At 39.5% G+C, this 20,042-nt stretch overlaps 1 protein-coding gene across 2 annotated transcripts in view; it reads right to left on the reverse strand.

The window, feature by feature from the left end:
• Window positions 1–20,042, reverse strand: part of AK5 (adenylate kinase 5) — a 241,920-nt gene that overhangs the window by 166,091 nt on the left and 55,787 nt on the right. For both annotated transcript variants that reach the window (XM_032302233.1, XM_032302234.1), the window contains exon 6: window positions 18,505–18,696. In XM_032302233.1, the coding sequence (XP_032158124.1) occupies window positions 18,505–18,696 (192 nt within the window). The remainder of the gene's footprint in view (window positions 1–18,504; window positions 18,697–20,042) is intronic.

Here is a 20,042-nt window from a genome sequence, read left to right on the forward strand (position 1 = left end):
TTCATTAAGTATCTCATATTAGCTATAAATCTCAAAATAATTGCCTAAAAATGTATTCTTAAGTTTATTTTTAGTCTGTGCTCAATTAAATCCTTAAATCAAGGAGGTGGGACTCAGCAAGATATAGGATGGTTATGATAAAATTCCTTTTATTTCTCCACTCCTTCCCTGGCTGGTCAGCCTCCTGATTCAGTCTTTTCTGTCCACTTATTCCAATTTCCAGCCCTGAAGTTGGGAATGATTATGACTTCTCTTTCAGTAACCTCAAATGCTTGGTTACTTTTTTTGAATGCATGGAGTAACCTCCACAGATTGTGTCCCAGAGAGTTTTATGTTCATTCAGCCCCACAGGTTTACCACGGAGAAAGCAGAGGGAATTTGTTCCATCTTGTAGCCCTTTGTACACTGAGGTCACTCTTCTATCTCCTCTCCTCCCCTCTCCTCGTGGGCTCCTTCAGAATAAGGGCATGTCTGTGTATTGGTCTCCACCGCACCCGCTGGGGCTGGGTAAATGAGATGCAGCCCCATGCTCAGGGCTGTGCCTGGATATGAGCCATCCAGACGCTGGTGAGGTGACAGGCAGGATGACAGATGAGGGAGTCAGTCACAGTGAAAACAACACACAAGAGCACGCACTGAGTCCCAGGGGTGAAGCAGGGCAGATGGGAGAAGAAAGGGCAGTGTCTGCCGTGAGGCATGGAATTGGTGAGGCAAGAGTCAGGTTGTGAGGTAGAGGATTTATCTGTGAAAGGAAAGCAAACTCCTGCCTTTACCTGAAAAGTGATAACTTAGGTAAAACTCCTGGCACACGTAAGGCACCCCATAATTTTAATATTTACCTGACAGGCTTGAGTGATTAAAAGAGGTAAATATTGATAAAGCAGCTTGCATAGCATTTGATATACTATGTTAGTTCCTTTATTTCTCTCAGAATTCAATTTCTCAGTCAAGAGTATTTTGTGGTTCACATTCATATGGCCTCTTCAATAGGTTTTCTGACTGTTTTGAGAGGGTGGTTAACTCCTTGCTCAGATACAGGTCTGGCTCAGTCTCTTGTTACTGACTGAGTAGATTCTGTGAGACAGAACCTATTTCAAACCTCAAGTCCCTTATTTACTGGCTCCAGCATTTATAGTATGTTCCTGAACCTCTCTGAGCCTGTTTCCCCCACCAAACTTTACGGACTGTTGTGAGAATTAGATATGAAGTGAATGGAGAGCCTGGGATGCTTAAAGAGCTTGCTGAAAAGCCGCCATTAATATTCAGCGCAGACACTTTCTACTTTAATCCTTTTGAATAGATTACTAGCAAATGTATTTCCCCATATCTTTTTTTTTTTTTTTTAATTTGGTGCATTGACACTCTGACTCTTCTCTGTCCCATATCTTTTTAAACAGAGAAAATGGAATTATTTATTATTATTTTTTACCTTGCAGCAGTTATTGTTACGTTGGCTTATTCAGTATTTGTTTTAATTCCTTTTTCCTTTGCCCTCCTCTATATCAGAGGCTGGGGAGTTAAATAATTCATTTCTTAGCTTCCACTGAAGGCAACAGAAAGCATGTGACCCAATTCTGAGCCATGACACCTAAGTACAAGTTAGTGAAGGAGGGAGAGAGGTTTACTGGAAAGCTTTTCTTTCCTAATAAAGTATAACAGATGAGGCTGTCCAGCCCTTGCACTAAACCCTTTGTCCTATTGAGAATATGGATTTGGTGACTAGAGCAACAGCAGCCATTTTGTTACAATGAGGAAATACATTACAGAGGGTGGAACAGAAAGATAGAGGAAGCGTGGTTCCTTGATGACACCATTACGGCACTGAACTAGCCTTGGATCGGCCATCACTACTTATTATAACACATTATCAAATAAACCTGTTTGCTTAAGCCATAGCTATCCAGCCACTCCATTTCTTGTAGTCACACATACCTCTAACAGATATAAACTTTAAAAAATGTGTGTGGGTGAGTGTGTGTGTGTGTGTGTGTGTGTGTGTGTGTGTGTGTACAGGAGGTAAAGAGCGTGTGAGTGGGGGGAGCAGCAAAGGCAGAGGGAGAGAATCTTAAGCAGACTCCCCACTGAGCACAGAGCCCCATGCGGAGCTTGATCTCATCAACCTGAGCTCATAATCTGAGTCAAAATCAAGAGTGAGATGCTTAACTGACTCGGCCACCCAGGTACCCCTGAACTTTTTTTTAAAGACTTACTTATTTGAGAGATAGAGAGTGTGTAAGTGGGAGGGGTAGAGGGAGAGGAAGAGAGAATGTCAAGCAGACTGAGCAAAGAACCCAACACAGGGCTGGATCTCACAACCCCGAGGCCCTGACCCAAGCCAGAAACCAAGAGTCAGATGCTTAATCAACTGTGCCACCCAGGCATCCCCACCCCTAAACTTTTTATTTTTCATAATAACCTGTTACCATGCAGTGTTTTAATGGTACTATGTCTTCATATCTATAAGATCTGTAGGGCTGTGTGCCATGAAAATAAATGGCTCCAAATATATCCATAATTTTGCACTTAATTACGTTAACTTACTCACTTGGTGAGTTATGTTGAAACTATCTGTGGAAAGACTAATTGGTGATTCAACGGACCCTGGTGCCTCTCTGCTTGGATTTTAACGTTGCTTCATAGTACTTTAGCTCATCCTAGTCCTTGATATGTAACTTTTGGTTTCCTGTCCAATTTCCTTTCAAATCTGCCACGAACGTTATCCAAATGGGAAATCTAAATAGTTACACGGTACGATTTATGCTACGTTTCATATGCCAGTGACTGATGTCGGTTAATTTCTTCAAGCACGTTTTCAGTTATTCCCATGTTTGTAGTTAGCTCCAGATGGTTGTCAATCCTGCCCCAAGAAGTAAAACCTTGTGTCTTATGCAGTCACCATCCCTGCGTCTACCCTTGTCAGATCCCTTCCGGACACTTCCTCCACTCCGTGTTTTGCACACAACCACCAGGTTACATTTCTTGGTAGGTCCTTCCCTCCCTCAGAGTCTTTGAAGCCAGCCCTGCCCACGGAATACCCTTTCCTCCTTAGCCTGCACTGCCTTCTTCAGTTTGGTCCAGCACAATTGTCCCCGTTCTAATTCTCACAACTCCATTATATACCATACATGCCTTGCGTCTGCTGACGTCCGCTTAAAATGCCCTTCCATCCCATTTCTGGGTTCCAACTCTCACTCATCCCTCAAGGGCCCATATGTCCAGTAAAGCTTTTCCTAATCTTTCCAGGAGGAAGTCACTCCCCTGTCCCTGACTCCTTCTGGCTTATTATACCTCTCTGAGCAGCATTTACCACTTCCTGTGCTATTCTCAGGCAATTTATGCTTACCTCACTGCCTGCACACTAACTCCAAGAAGGCAGGTTTATCTCCACATCATCTTTGGATTCCCTACCATTGCGCACGTGGGCCCTTGTACTTGGGAAAGTGCTTGCGTCTGACACGCAATAGGCCCTCCATAAAAATGTCTGAATGAATGACTATAAAAGAACGGTCATAATGGATAAGATGAATGATAAGACTCTAAGTAGATAAGCATGGGGTTTTGCCTGTAGCTAAACTGCAGCCTTGGCTTTACCTTTGATTTGTAAAACTCAGCAAGCAAAGAAGATAATGTGTAATGGTGATAAACAAAAATACAAGGCTTGGGCTTACATGGTAAAATTTCCTTTTTGTATATGTGCTCAGATGGATCACTTTCATGAATTACCTTAATTATTTTACATCTGTTACCTAGTAAAATTACTTTTTGTTTTGTTTTGTTTTACAGCGTCTCCATGGAACACACCAACAGAGTTAATTTTCTTACATATCCTTTTTGGAGAAACAGAAATGAAGAGATTACAACTGAAGAGAGGTTTTTATCAAATGATAAATGCCTGGAGAAAACAGTAGTGGGCTTTCCTCTTTACCATCTAGAATGATAGAATGAAAGGACAATACAGCAACCACAGATGCTTCCTCTGGGGTGGCTGTCCGAGGTCGGGGCTAAAGCCGCACCACTCTTGTGGGATCCTGGGCCAGCTACACCTTCGTGTGCTTCAGTGTGCTCACTTAAGAACGGGCATGCCAACAATAAAAGCACACCTCGGGGATACTGCAGATTTGCTCCCAGACCACCACAATAATAACCGACTTGCAATCAAGTCAGCCCAATGGATTTTTTGGTTTCCTAGTGAGTATAAATGTTATGTTTACACTAACAGCTGTCCATTAAGGGGGCAATAGCATTATGTCTAAATAACAATATGCATACCTTCATTACAAATACTTCATTGCTAAAAAATATTAACCATCATCTGAGCTTTCAGTGAGTCATAAGATCACAGATCGCCATTACAAAGAATAGAGACAATATTTACAATATTGCAAGATTCACCAAAATGTGACGCAGAAACACAAAGTAAGCAAATGCTATTGGAAAACTGGCACTGATCAATTTGTTTGATGCAGGATGGCCACAAACCTTAAGTTGTAGAAAGCACAGTATCTGTGAAGGGCAATGAAACAAGATGGGCCTCTGCCTGCCTCGTGGACAGTTAGTGAAGATTGATGACCTAAAACATGTGAAACACTTTGAATACTATGAAGCACATAGTGAGCACTCAGAAATTATTAGCCATTGTTTCTAAGATGCCATCTATTCATAATATATGTATATATATTTTCTGTATTCTCCTGACTGGCAAATTTCTCATGCCTGTCCTTCCTTTTCTTTTTTGTCCCTTTTCCCCCACCTCCTCCTTCTTCGTCATCCTCTGTAGTCACTTATTTAACTACACTGCTATCTCTCTTTGAAGATACTGATGAAGTCCAATTAGTTTGGTCTTTAATTAAAAAAAAATTAGTCCAAGAACTTTACCAAAAATATGATTCTCTTACAATGTCCCAATAGGTCTCAGTATAACATATTGAGGTAAATGAAGACCTAATTCTAGAAGTGTGGAATATTCTCTGACACTATTGAAAGTATTTTTCTGATTACAGCATCTCCTGGAAACATGACCAGCTGAAAATGTATATGTGTGTATTGTATATTTTCCTGTCAGGAAAGTAAGGCTGAAATGAGAGTTTATAGGAAACTGTTAGTATGACATGACATTCAGCTATCAACTATCTCTGAGTTTCATTTTACTTTAAAAAGATCACAAATAAAAACAAGCTGTCATGAAAGCCAGTCCCATAGAAACAGCACAAGCCTTAACTAAAATAATCTTAGATAGACTTATCTACCATAGTTCCCGGAATTGGAATTTTCTTCATGTGAATCTTTTGGATGTGTTCACTTGAGTATTATCTCGATTTACTGAGATAATACTACTTCATGGTTATCATGTCAGGCCCTACATAAGATGATTTATAAGTCATGCGTTGGGGCTCTTTGGACTCTATTTCATGGATGTCTGAAATGATACAGTCAACACAAAAATATTTACATTCGTTTGGGGAAGGAAGCATGTTCATTCTTTAAGTTCATCCTCATTTTTCCTCTAAACACTCGCCTGAAGCATCACAATGAGAATATTGCCTTTATTGGTGTAAGCGCTCTTATCATCGGGTGCTGAGAATGGACTTGTCCTATAGTCGGCATCAATTTCCCACTTTGAAAGGAGAGGCTTGCACTGAGTCATTTGGTTTATTCTGTTTGTAGAGTGTGAACAGCACTGATACTAAGCAAGCTTTAGATGTGGAGAAGTTGTGAGTTGATGTTTGCTTGTTAGGGAGACGGAATGACAGAAGCTGCTTTCGATTCGGTACCTGCCTATTCCTCATGTTGTTATGAGGCTGATTCCGAAGCAACCCAATTTGCTCCCAGAACAGTGGACGACGCTTTGTTACCTGTGGGTTGCTCTTTGTGAGCAAATAGCTTTATCTCTCAGTGCTTTTACTTTCCTTTCTATACAAAAGATCAGAGAAGGAAACTGGTATCATAGCATGTATTTTACTTTTGAGAGCCCACAGTAATGAAAGTAATCAGAGGGCATCTGGGTGGCTTAGTTGGCCGGGTGTCTGACTCCTGATTTCGGCTCAGGTCATGATCTCAGGGTGGTGGGACTGAGTCCCGTGTCAGGGAAGAGTGGGCTTGGGATTCTCGCTCTTCCTCTGCCCCTCCCCCGGCTTGAGCAGGCTTCTCCTCCTCTCTCTCAAATGAATAAATAAATATTTTTTAAAAAATGAAAATAATTGGATTCATTTTTTAAATTTAGCTCTGGTTATTTTAAAACCAGGATTACAAAGATCTATGTTAATAAATAAATTAAACATGTACTACTAGAGGAGTCTCACATAGTGGAGGAGAAGTAGATGCTAATTTCATCTGGTCCCAGGAATTCAGCAAGATAGCTATCAAATCATTCTGAACACCTGCAAACTCAATTCATAGATCTAATAAAAGAATAGCTGCAACTCTGCAAATAGAAAAGTGACCACTTTCTGCAAGAATAATGAGACGGAAAAACTCACTTCAAAAAAGAGAACAAGAGGTGCCTGGGTGGCTCAGCGAGTTAAAGCCTCTGCCTTCAGCTCAGGTCATGATCCTAGGGTCCTGGGATTCAGCCCCGCATTGGGTTCTCTGTTCAGCTGGGAGCCTGCTTCCCTTCCTTTCTCTCTGCCTGCTTGTGATCTCTGTCAAATAAACAAATAATATCTTTAAAAAGGAGAACAAGAGGCAGTACTGACTGCCAGGGACCTAATCAGTATGGACATAAGTAAGATGTCAGAGCTAGAGTTCAGAATAATGATTATTAAGTACTAGTTAGGTTTGAAAAAAGCATAGAAGACACAAGAGAATCCCTTTCTGGAGAAATAAAAGAACTAAAATCTAATCAAGTCAAAATAAAAAAGGCTACCAATGAGATGCAATAAAAAAATGGAGGCTCTACAATGTCCACAATAGGCAAACTATGGAAAGAACCTAGATGTCCATCAACAGATGAATGGATAAAGAAGATGTGGTATATATATATAATAGAATACTATGTGGCCATCAAAAGAAAGGAAATCTTACCATTTGCAATGATGTGGATGGAACTAGAGGGTATTATGCTAAGCGAAATAAGTCAATCAGAGAAAGTCAGTTATCATATGATCTCCCTGATATGAGGAATTTGAGAGGCAGAGTGGAGGTGTATGGAAGGGAAAAATGAAACAAGGTGGGATCAGGAGGGAGACAAACCGTAAGAGACTCTTAATCTCACAAAACAAACTGAGGGTTGCTGGGGGTAGGGGGGTTGCAGAGAGGGTGGTTGGGTTATGGACATTGGGGAGGGTATGTGATATGGTGAGTGCTATTAAGTGTGTAAGCCTGTTGATTCACAAACCTGTACCCCTGGGGCAAATAATACATTATATGTTAATAAAAATAATTAATTTTTAAAAATAGAGGCTCTAACTGCCAGGATAAATGAGGCAGAAGAGAGAATTAGTGATACAGAAAACCAAACAATGAAGAATAAACCAGCTGAGAGAAAGAGAGATAATAGCTACTGAATCACAAGGGAGAATTTTAGAGATAAGTGACACCATAAACAACAAAATATTAGAATAATTGGGATCCCAGAAGAAGAGGAAGGAGCGATGGGGCAGAAGTATATTGGAGCAAATTATAGTGGAGAACTTCCCTAATTTGGGAAGGAATTGGGCATCAAAATCCAGGAGGCACAGAAAACTCTCCCTCAAAATCAATAAAAATAGGTCAACACCCCAACATATAATAGTGAAACTTGAAAATCTCAGAAACAAAGAGAACATCCTGAAAGCAGCTCAGGACAAGAGATCTGTAACCTACAAGGGTAGAAACATTAGATTGGCAGCAGACCTATCCACAGAGACCTGGCAGGCCAGAAAAAACTGGCATGATATATTCAGGGTACAAAATGAGAAAAATATGCAGCCAAGAATACTTTATTATCCAACTAGGATGTCATTCAAAATAGAAAGAGTGATAAAAAGCTTTCAGTACAAGCATAAACTTAAAAGAATGTGTGATCACCAAGCCAGTCCTACAAGAAATATTAAAAGGGATCCTCTAACAAAAAGAGAGCCCAAAAGTAACATAAACCAGAAAGGAACAGAGAAAATAGAAAATAACAGTCACTTTACAGATAACACAATGACATTAAATTCATATCTTTCAGTAGTTACTCTGAATCTGAATGTAAATTGTCTAAATGACCCAATCAAAAGACGCAGACTATCAGACTGGATAAAAAAGCAAGACACTTTGATAAGCTGTTGGCAAAGGACACAGTTTAAACTGCAAGACACCCCCAGATTTAAAGTGGGGGGTGGAAAACCATTTACTAAGCTAATGGACAACAAAAGAAAGCAGGAGTGGCAATCCTTGTATTAGACAAATTAGATTTTAAACCAAAGACTGTAATAAGAGATGAGGAAAGACACTCTATCATATTTAAAGAGTCTATCCAAAAAGAAGGTCTAACAATTGGAAATATTTATGGTCCTAACAAGGGAGCAATCAACTATATATGCCAATTAATAACAAAATAAAAAAAAAAACTGCATCAATAATAAGACAATAATATCAGGGGACTTTAATACCCTCCTCACTGCAATGAACAGATCATCTAAGCAGGAGATCAACAAGGAAATAAAGGCTTTAAATGACATACTGGACCAGATGGACATCACAGATATATTCAGAACATTCCATCCCAAAACAATAGAATATACATTCTTCTCAAGTGCGCATAGAATATTCTCCAGAATAGATCATATACTGGGTCACAAATCAGGTCTCAGCTGGTGCCAAAAGCCTGGGATCATTCCCTGCCTATCTTCAGATCACAGTTCTTTGAAACTAGAGCACAAACACAAGAGGAAATTTGGAAAGAACTCAAATACATGGAGGGTCCTAAAGCATCCTACTAAAGATTGAATGGGTCAACCAGGAAATTAGAGAAGAATTTTTAAAAATTCATGGAAACAGGTGAAAATGAAAACACAATTGTTTCAAATCTTTGGGATGCAGCAAAGGCGATCCTAAGAGGAAGTACTTAGCAATACAAGCCTTTCTGAAGAAATAAAAAAGGTCTCAAATACACAACCTGACCTTACACCTAAAGAAGCTGGAGAAAGAACAGCAAATAATGCCTAAAACCAGCAGAGGAAGAAAAATAATAAGGATGAGAACAGAAATCATTGAAATAGAAACCAAAAGAACAGTAGAACAGATCAATGAAACTAGGAGCTGGTTCCTTGAAAGAATTAATAAGACCAATGAACCCCTGGCCAGACTTATCAAAAAGAAGAGAAGGGACCCAAATAAATAAAATCATGAGACTTATCAAAAAGAAAAAAGAAAGGACCCAAATTAATAAAATAGTGAATGAAAGAGAAGAGATCACAACCAACACAAAAGAAATACTATTATAAAATATTATAAGAACATATATGAGAAACTGTATGCCAACAAATCAGGCAGTCTGGAAGAAATGGATGCATTCCTAGAGATGCATCAACTACCAGTACTGAGACAGGAAGAAAGAGAAAACCTGAACAAACCCATAACCAGCAAGGATACTCAAGCAGTCATCAAAAATCTCCCAACAAACAAGAGCCCAGGGCCAGATGCCTTCCAAAGGGAATTCTACCAAACATTTAAATAAGAATTAATACCTATTCTTCTGAAGCTATTTCAAGAAATAGAAATGGAAGGAAAACTACCAAACTCTTGCTATGAGGCCAGCATTACCTTGATCTCCACACCAGACAAACACCCCACCAAAAGGGAGAATTATGGACCAATATCCCAGATGAACATGGATGGAAAGATTCTCACCAAAATACTAGCAAATAGGATCCAACAATACATTAAAAAGATTATTCACGGGGCGCCTGGGTGGCTCAGTGGGTTAAGCCGCTGCCTTCGGCTCAGGTCATGATCTCAGGGTCCTGGGATCGAGTCCCGCGTCGGGCTCTCTGCTCAGCAAGGAGCCTGCTTCCTCCTCTCTCTGACTGCCTCTCTGTCTACTTGTAATCTCTGTCAAATAAATAAATAAATAAAAATCTTTAAAAAAAAAAAAAAAGATTATTCACCATGACCAAGTAGGATTTATTCCTGGGCTGCAAGGTTGGTGCAACATCTGCAAATCAATGTGATACACTACATAAATAAAATAAAGGACAAGAACCATATGATATTCTTGTTAGATGCAGAAAAAGCATTTGACAAGGTACAGCATCCTTTCTTGATTAAAACTCTTCACACTGTAGGGATAGAAGGCACATACCTCAATAACATAAAAGCCATCTTTGAAAAGCCTAGAGCAAATATCATTCTCAATGGGGAAAAACTGAGAGCTTTTTCCCTAAGGTCAGGAAATAGCAGGGATGTCTACTATCACCACTGCTGTTCAACGTAGTACTGGAAGTCCTAGCCTTAGCACTCAGACAACAAAAATAAATAAAAGCATTTGTATCAGCAAAGAAGTCAAACTCTCACTCCTTGCAGATAACATGATACTCTGTGGAAAACACAAAAGACTCCAATTCAAAACTGCTAGAACTCATACAGGAATTCAGCAACATGGAAGGATATAAAATCAATGCACAGAAATCAGTTGCATTCTTATACCCTAATAATGAGACAGAAGAAAGAGAAATTAAGGAGTCAATCCCATTTACAAGTGCACCCAAAAACCATAAGACACCTAGGAATAAACCTAACCAAAGAGGGAAGGATCTGCACTCAGAAAACTATATAGAACTCATGAAAGAAATTGAGAAAGAGGGGCGCCTGGGTGGCTCAGTGGGTTAAGCCGCTGCCTTTGGCTCAGGTCATGATCTCAGGGTCCTGGGATGGAACCCCGCATCGCGCTCTCTGCTCAGCAGGGATCTTGCTTCCTCCTCTCTCTCTGCCTGCCTCTCTGCCTGTTTGTCATCTCTCTCTGTCAAATAAATAAATAAAATCTTTAAAAAAAAAAAAAAAAGAAATTGAGAAAGGCACAAAGAAACGGAAAAATGTTCCATGCTCATGGATTGGAAGAACAAATACTGTTGAAATGTCTCTGCTACCTACAGCAATCTACACATTCAATGCAATCCCTTTCAAACCATCTATGGTCAACTTTTCTCACAGAGCTGAAACAAATAATCCTAAAATTTTCATGGAATCAGAAAATATCCCAAATAGCCAAAGGAATGTTGGAAAAAAAATCAAAACTGGTAGCATCATAATTTTGGACTTCAAGCTCTATTACAAAGCTGTCATCATCAAGACAGTATGGTACCCGCAAAAAAACGGACACATAGTTCAATGGAACGGAACAGAGAACCCAGAAATGGACCCTCAACTCTATGGTCAACTAATCTTTGACAAAGCAGGAAAGAATGTCCAACAGAAAAAGGTTCACCATTCAACAAATTGTGTTGGGAAAATTGGATAGCCACATGCAGAACAATGAAACTGGACCATTTCCTTACACCATACACAAAATTAGACTCAAAATGGTTGAAAGACCTCAATGTGACACAGGAATCCATCAAAATCCTAGACAAGAACACAGGCAGCAACCTTTTTTGAACTTGCCTCCAGCAACTTCTTGCTAGACACATCTCCAAAGGCCAAAAATGAATTATTGGGACTTCATCAAGGTAAAAAATTTTTACACAGCAATGGAAACAGTTGACAAAACCAAAGACAACCAATAGAATGGGAGAAGATATTCACAAATGACATATCAGATAAAGGGCTAGCATCCAAAATCTATAAAGAACTTACCAAACTCAACACCTAAAGAACAAGTAATCCAATCAAGAAATGGGCAGAAGACATGAACAGACATTTCTGCAAAGATAGCTGAGAGAAAGAGAGATAAATAGCTACAGGATCACGAAGGGAGAATCTGGCACATGAAAAAGTGTTCAACATCACTCGGCATCAGGGAAATACAAATCAAAACCACAATGAGATACCACCTCACACCAGTCAGAATAGCTAAAATTAACAACTCAGGAAATGACAGATGTTGGCGAGGATGTGGAGAAAGGGGAACCCCCCTACACTGTTGGTGGGAATGCAAGATGGTGCAGCTACTCTGGAAAACAGCATGGGGGTTACTCAAAAAGCTAAAAATAGAGCTACCCTATGATCCAGCAATTGTACTACTGGGTTTTTACCACAAAGATACAAATGTAGTGGTCCGAAGGGGCACCTGAATCCCAAAGTTTATAGCAGCCAAGTCTACAATAGCCAAACTATGGAAAGAGCCCTGATGTCCATTGACAGATGGAAGGATAAAGAATATGTGGTATATATATGTACACACACAGACAGACAGACAGACGGACAGACAGACAGGAATATTATGCAGCCATCAAAAATGAAATCTTGCCATTTGCAACGACGTAGATGGAACTAGAGGGTATTATACTAAGTGAAATAAGTCAATCAGAGAAATTCAATTACCATATGGTCTCACTGATATGTGGTATTTAAGAAAAAAAAGAGAAGATCATAGGGGAAGAGAGTAAAAATAAGATGAAACGAGAGAGGGAGACAAACCATAAGAAACTCTTAATCTCAGGAAGCAAAGTGAGGGTTGCTGGAGGGGACAAGAGGGGAGGGATGGGGTAACAAGGTGATGGACCTTAAGGAGGGCACATGATGTTCTGAGCACTGGGTATTATGTAAGACTGATGAATCACAGACCTGTACCTCTGAAACCACTAATACATTATATGTTAATTTAAAAAAAATCCAAATAACCATTCCAAAAAAATCCACAAAGATGCCACTGTCCTCAAAGAAGAAGCAATAGTTTTTCTAGGGCAGCTCTGTCTTGCTGCCTCTACACACAGTAGGATTCTATAAAAGCTTGTTGCCCAGTCAGTGTGACTCCTTATAAGCTGTCTTGCCTTCGAATCAAAATGGATATTTCCCATGTTTCCTCTGGGATCTTCCTACTGAGGTTCTAACAGTATCAGGTTTCTTGCCAGAGGGCACTGTCTACTTAGCTTTTTTTTTTTTAATTGAATTTAAAACAATTCAGAGGGCTGTATACTCAGCACACGTATATACGCCGTCACCCAATAGACTTTCTTTTTTTTTTTTTTTAAGATTTTTTATTTCTTCATGTAACAGAGAGAGAGATCACAAGTAGGCAGAGAGGCAGGCAGAGAGAGAGGGGGAAGCAGACTCCCTGCTATGCAGAGAGCCCGATGTGGGGCTCGACCCCAGGACCCCGAGATCATGACCTGAGCTGAAGGCAGAGGATTAACCCACTGAGCCACCCAGGCACCCACCCAATAGCCTTTCTTATTAAACTTTGAAAACTGCTCTTTGACTGTATTCTGCCTTAGTTACTAAACCCACCCAAAAGGAATTAATGGGCCTTTTCATTACATGACAATGAATATTTAAACAGGATACAATAAGTGATAATATTAAAGGAAACAGAGCTTTACTCTGTTACCTATTGACCAATTCATCAACCTCAAGTATTGAGAAGCAATGACAGAACCTTCCTCTGAGTAATTTTAGGAGAATGGATTTGTTCGGGTAAACTGTTAGGAAGCATCTTCACTGGCTTTCTTGTGTTTAGGCGAGTGGCTGAATTTGCCCAGGGTTTGTGCTGTTTAGATTTCTTTTCCACCCACCCCCAACCCTGACCTTCCCACCCCCACCCCCCACCTCCTGGCAGCAATGCTAGTAGAGATGGTGATGATTAACCAATGGCTATGCACTGGCTGCTTAGAGATAAGTGTCCTTGGATTTAAATGGTGGTGTCGACTCCTAGGAAACTAATTGACAAATAATTATTCGGTTCTATGTAAATTAACTTTTATTGTTCCTGTTTATTTTGCCTTCAGCTACAAGCGTCTGGTGGGATGGGAACTACATAGTTTCAGTGGTAAATCTGAAATATGTAATATGGGTATTCTCAAATTTGAAGGAAATGATATGGGGCAAAGGGGGGTGACCTGGGGGGCTCAGGGACAGTATCTGGTGAATTAACAATACTGTGGTTATGACAAGGATGTGTTCTCTCTGCTAGTGGTTTCCCCAGCACCAAAGTCAGTCTGCAATGAAGTATCTCCTAATCCAAAATGAGAAAAGGCAAATGTTGGGAGCTTTCCTTAAAGCCAAATAGATTTATCTAGAGACTTTATTTGTAAGCATGTCATCCCTAATTTTGTGTGCGTGTCTGTGTGTGTGTGCACGCACACGTGAGCGTGCATATATGTGCACACGCTAAAAATATGTCTTTCAAACAGTGGTAATGATTATTATCTGTATTAAGTAGCATTTATTCAATGCACACAATTGTGTAACAATTTCCCTGGTGAATGCCATGGTTTTCTGGCTGGATCAAGAGCACAGTGCATTTTGGAAAATAAAAATATAAACATTATAGCTTACCCTATTATTTTTCAATCATTTTAGAAGGCCCTTCAATGAACAAAACTGTGTATATTTCTTTAATAGTTCATCAAACTTACTTAAGCTTGACTTGTCTTTTTTTTTTTTTTTTAAAGATTTTATTTATTTGACAGAGAGAGACAGTAAGAGAGGGAACACAAGCAGGAGGAGTGGTAGAGGGAGAAGCAGGCTTCCCGCAGAGCAGAGAGCCTGATGCGGGGCTCCATCCCAGGACCCTGGAATCATGATCTGAGCCAAAGGCAGATGCTTAATGCTGAGTCGCCCAGGTACCCAGTTGGTACCCAAGTTACCATTAGTGGTAATTAATGCTATGTCTTCAGTAAGTTTCATCCAACTCAGTGAGGATGATTAAAACAGTTTCTTTAACTTTGAAAATAAAGATAAAAAATTATCATTACACATATATATATAATTATTGAGACTTTTGAAAAACCCATAGAAGGGAAATTATGTTTCAAGAACTCTATAGTTTCATCAAGCCCCAGTGCTTAAAAATGTCATGAAACAGAGCTTACCCAGTAAGACTAAATAAGCAGCTTTCTTGCTCCCGGTAATATTCAAACAAACTTCTAAACAAAACTCTTCACAAACTTGGAGAACTCATAGCACCTAACTTAATTAAGAGCACAGAGCTGTAAAAGATATGATGAGAAATTACATCTGACCCTATAGTAAGTTAAAAAACACCATATAAAGTTGTCTGAGAAGATTCTGTGATGTCCCTACTATCCTAGCCTTGTGATTTCATAGCATTAGTTCTTGCACAGATGGCTGTATATGGGTAAGTATAATAAAAGAATAAAAATGAAAAGGTCCAAGTGATGGGAACCATGTCAATAAGATACAGTATTCAGATAACAGCATACTTTCCTGACTATTTTGATTAGGTTTTCTCTTCAGTCGCACTGGGTTTGTTCTTGAGTCAAATCTGCCAATAGGTAGAGTCAATGATGAAGAGAAAAATGACTTGATGTTTCGTACAATCTAATCGCACTATTCAGACACGGCCATTATATGGCTTGATTAGACAAACAATATAGAAGTTAAAAAAACACTGGGACAATTTAAAAACTGGAAACAGATACTTTCAAAGAAAAAATGAATTCGGCACGAAGCTTTTAAAATCTGATTCTGCATTTTGCGTTTCCTCAATAATCTATCTATGGGAGAAAAGGCAACAGAGGGCCCTCAAAGAGCACAGAATTGTTAGTGGTAATTGTAGATTCCAAAAGATGGGAGGAGGGTGAAGGGAAGAGAGAGGAAGAAACACAAGAATTTACGAAACAATATCAATCACTTACAACGTTTCAGGCACTGTTCTAAACACCTGATATCAATTTACTCTTTATAATTACACTGAGGCAGGATGAATATTTATACCCATTTCACAAATCAGGCAGAAGAGATGGTAAGTAGACTGCAGGGGGTCACGCAGTCGGTAGGTGGCACAGCTGGAATCAGCCAGGCAGTGGGGCTGCACAGTGTACCCTCAGCATGGCCTCTGCATTGCCAGTCTCTTCCGTGGTACACACATTCTTTCATTTCACCCATACAACATTATGTGGTAGGTAACATCATCTCCAATGTATAGTCGGAGACCAAGTTCTAGAACATCATGAATTTATTAAATGGCACTGGAGCACGAGATTTCAAGTGAGAGTTTCAGACTCCAAAGCACTCGGGAAGAGAAGCACTGAGATTAAAGAGGAATGTGGTCTCTGTGGTCTTAAAGGAACCTCAAACCAGCATGAATGATTAATCTTACTTGTGGGTGGGAAGAGCCTGTTCCCCTCAATTCCTAACACGGTGCAAGACATATGTGAGGATGCCTTGTACATTCTCCTTTGCAACAGTTATCACATTGAATAACTCATTGTTTACTATCTCTTTCCCCACAGACTGTAAGCTTTGTTCATTTACTGGGAGCACATTATGTACAAGGCAGGTACTGTTCTAGGAATTTGTAATCTGTAACAGAATAAAATAAAGGTCCTTACCTCTTGCTTATTTATTTAGCTTTGCATCCCTAGCACCTGGCACCCAGTGATTTTCAATAAATATTTACTAAATGAATAAATGAATCAATGAAGATGGGCAGGTAGAAGCAACAGAAAAAAACTACAGAGAAAAGGAAATATTTGGGTTTGATCTATTAAAGCCCAGTTTTTAAATTAAAATCTTAATGTTTGTGATGAATAAGGATGATTGTTTTTTTATTATTTAACTCATCTTTAAGGCAGAAATATTACCAAATATATTTTAATTCCAAAACCGAACTATGATCCGTGTTCTGAAGGAGGAGGTGTGACTCAGGATGCAGTACTTGCTCCTTTGACGGACGGAAATTTTCTAATCCTATTCCCCGGAGCCTAGCCTGTGTTTGCATTCACCACTTTTCAAAAGGTGACTTTCCAAGGCAAGTCTCCCAATAATTAGAGGTGTTTAACCTAAAGCTTATTTGGTTTCAGCAGTGAGGTTACAGGCTGTCATCCACATTGTTATTGACTCCCTCAATTACTGGCAATGGCATTTCACCTCCATGCAAAATATTAGTAAATTAACAATCCCCACTCTGCATTCATTTGGGAAATCTGTTCTGCTTGTGATGACGAACGTGACAGGCAGGGAGTAATCAGAGACGCTCTGGTAATACCTTTAAGCCTTGCAAACATCAATTAAAACTCTGGCTCTGCACTTTGCAGTTGGGGGTTTGGTCTGCAGGGTAAATTTCTTTTCTCATAACACAATGCAGAAGTCAGCACTGGTAATTTGCTAGAGAAACAGGGAACAAACCCAACAAAAATAACCAGAGAAACATTCACCCTGATTTTCTTAAATCTTTCCTATTTTCAATGTCTCTTTTAAACCATAAAATGAACTCTGGCACTGTGAACAATTTTCAGATCAGATTTACAATTCTCTGACATGACAACTTTGACTCAAAGAGCACATTCGAATAAATATTTCTTTAAAGTGCTAAAAAGGCTGCAAAGAGATTATTATTCAAGTGTCCTGACTGTCTCAGATCTAAGGGCATCTTAGTCTAATGAAGAGATTTTTTACCCAGTAATTGCTAGGTCAAAGGGGCCCTGTGGATGAGCTTCAGTAGAGTTATTTAAAATTTATTTAAAAAAAAAATCTTAGGTGCATTTTATTAAGAAAGGCATGCATTATTTTCATCAGATTGTTTACTGGGCATTGTAACCTCACCAGACAAGAACTGTTGGTCTGGTGAGAAAAACCCAAGGGCTGGGGGAGGGATGTGCTGAGCTCTGCTGTCATCCAGTTATCATTGGAGCTGCTCTGATGTTAGCTGTTCTCCCATAAAAAGTTTTCTTCAGATGACCAATACCTTTGTCTCCTCTGTTTTAATACTTGAATTTCTGATGTGATGGGATTATAATTTAGCTGCCTCTTCACCTCTAACTTCCTGTATTCTCAGAACTGTATTAAGTAATGATTCAGTCCCATCTTTTATTGGTACATTGAGTATCATTAACCACAAAACAAACTAATTATGAAAACATTAATATCAGCATTGGGTTAGTAGAGCAGAATGATTAATGCCTTCATTTGCAGACAGTATTACTGCTTTAAGCAAGTCAGACACTTAGGAAATTTTTTTGTGCTATTAGGATCTCATTTCCTTATATGGTACCCTGTGGTAAAACCTAACTTACAAATGCAAATCTAATAGAACACTATGTCAACTATGTGTTTTTAAGTCTATCAACTTTACTTGGTTTCCACAGACAGAAGAGTTGAGAAATTGGGCAAGTACTACTTAAAATGATCCAAATAATTATTTAAAAATGCTTTTTATCTTTGGGGGCTATAGAATTCTAGCCAAGATTAAAATTTATCATTTTTTATAAAATTAAACTAAAGTGAAAGTATTTTCATCATAATGACTTAATCAAGGCAAAGCAGGTAAAAATTACTGATTTTTTCCCCCCGTTGGATCTAAAACCCAAGAAAAGCCACTTTTTTTTTTTTTTAAAGTAAAGATGGTTTCTAAACAAGAACAGGTGAATTCGAAATCTGAAAGATTGTTCTTACACCAGACATGTAAAAGTGTAGCTAACTTACTGTCATGATGAGCCCCTTTTCCTGGAAGTATTTGACCAACGGAGCAGCGTTCTGCTTGAAGTTCATTAGTCTCCTTTGGGTAGCTTTCAGATTGTCATCAGGCCGCCCCTGTTGCTCTGCGCGCTTCAGTAATCTTTCTTTGAGCCTCTGATTAGCACAAGCCAAGAACACCACCAAGTCGGGAGTACAGATCTGTGAAGAGCATCAAACAAGTAGACAAGCATTTAACACACCAACCAATGCAAGTGTGGGCAGTGGCATTCTTCTCGTTTAATTCTGTTGAGGGTGCCACATCTTTGGCCCTCTATGTCTTTGCCAATATATTTTTAGGGCTACTGCTCTAAACAAGAATAAGAGGAGCCACTGCTCTTATAAAGGCATACTTTGAAGTTCTTGAAGGAAATGGAAAGTGCTACTCCAGTGAATCCATAAAGGATTAGAAAGTGAAAGTGAAGCAGGCTTATTGCTTGTATGGAGAAAGTTATGGACAGAAGATCAAACCAGCTACAACACTCTCTTAAGCCAAAGCCATAAACCCAATCAAGAGCAAGGCCCTAACGAACTCTCTTCAATTCTATGAAGGCTGAGAGATAAGGAAGCAGCGGAAGGTAAGTCTGAAGCTAGCAGAGGTGGGTTCAAGGGGTTTAAGGAAAGAAGCCTTCTTTGTAACTTAGATGTGCAAGGTGAAGACCCAAGTGCCGAGGGAGAAGCTGCAGCAAGTTATCCAGCAAATTATTTAGCTAAGACAATTAATGCAGGGATCTTACACGAAATAACAGATTTTCAGTACAGATGAAATAGATGAAATAGTCTTATCCTGGAAGAGAATGCCATCTAGGTCTTTCTCAGGTACAGAGAAGACAATGCCTGGCTTCAAAACGTCAAAGGACAGGCTGACTCCATTGTTTGGAGCTAATGCACCTGGTGACTTTAAGAAGCTCGTCTCATTGACCATACTGAAAATTCCAGGGCCCTGAAGAATTATGCTAAATCTGCTCTGCTTATGCTCTAAAAATGGAACAACAAAGCCTGGTTGGTGGCACATCATTTCAAAACATTGTTTACTGAGTAGTTTAAGCCTACTGTTGAGACCTATTGCTCAGAAAAAAGATGCCTTTCAAAGTATTATTGCTCACTAACAATGCACCTGATTACCTAAGAGCTCTGATGGAAATGTACAGTGATAGTAACGTTGCTTTCATCGCCTATTAACACAACATTGATCCTGCAGCCCATGGGTCACATAGGAATTTCAACTTTCACGTCTTATTAGTTAAGAAAGAAATTTTGCAAGGCGATAGCTGCCATAGGTGGTGATTCTTATGATGGATCTGGGCAAAGTCAATTGGTGTTGTGAAGACTGTAGAAATGACAGAGGATTTAGACTGTTAGAGGGGTGCCTCGGGTTGTGATCTCGGGGTCCTGGAATCAGGCCCCACATCAGGCTCTTTGCTCGGTGGGGAGTCTGCTTCCCTCTCTCCCTCTGCCTGCCTCTCTGCCTGCTTGTGTTCTCTCTGTGTCAAAAAATTTTAAAAAAT

Source organism: Mustela erminea, chromosome 10, assembly GCF_009829155.1.
Source record: "Mustela erminea isolate mMusErm1 chromosome 10, mMusErm1.Pri, whole genome shotgun sequence".
In the NCBI taxonomy this organism is placed as follows: domain Eukaryota; kingdom Metazoa; phylum Chordata; class Mammalia; order Carnivora; family Mustelidae; genus Mustela; species Mustela erminea.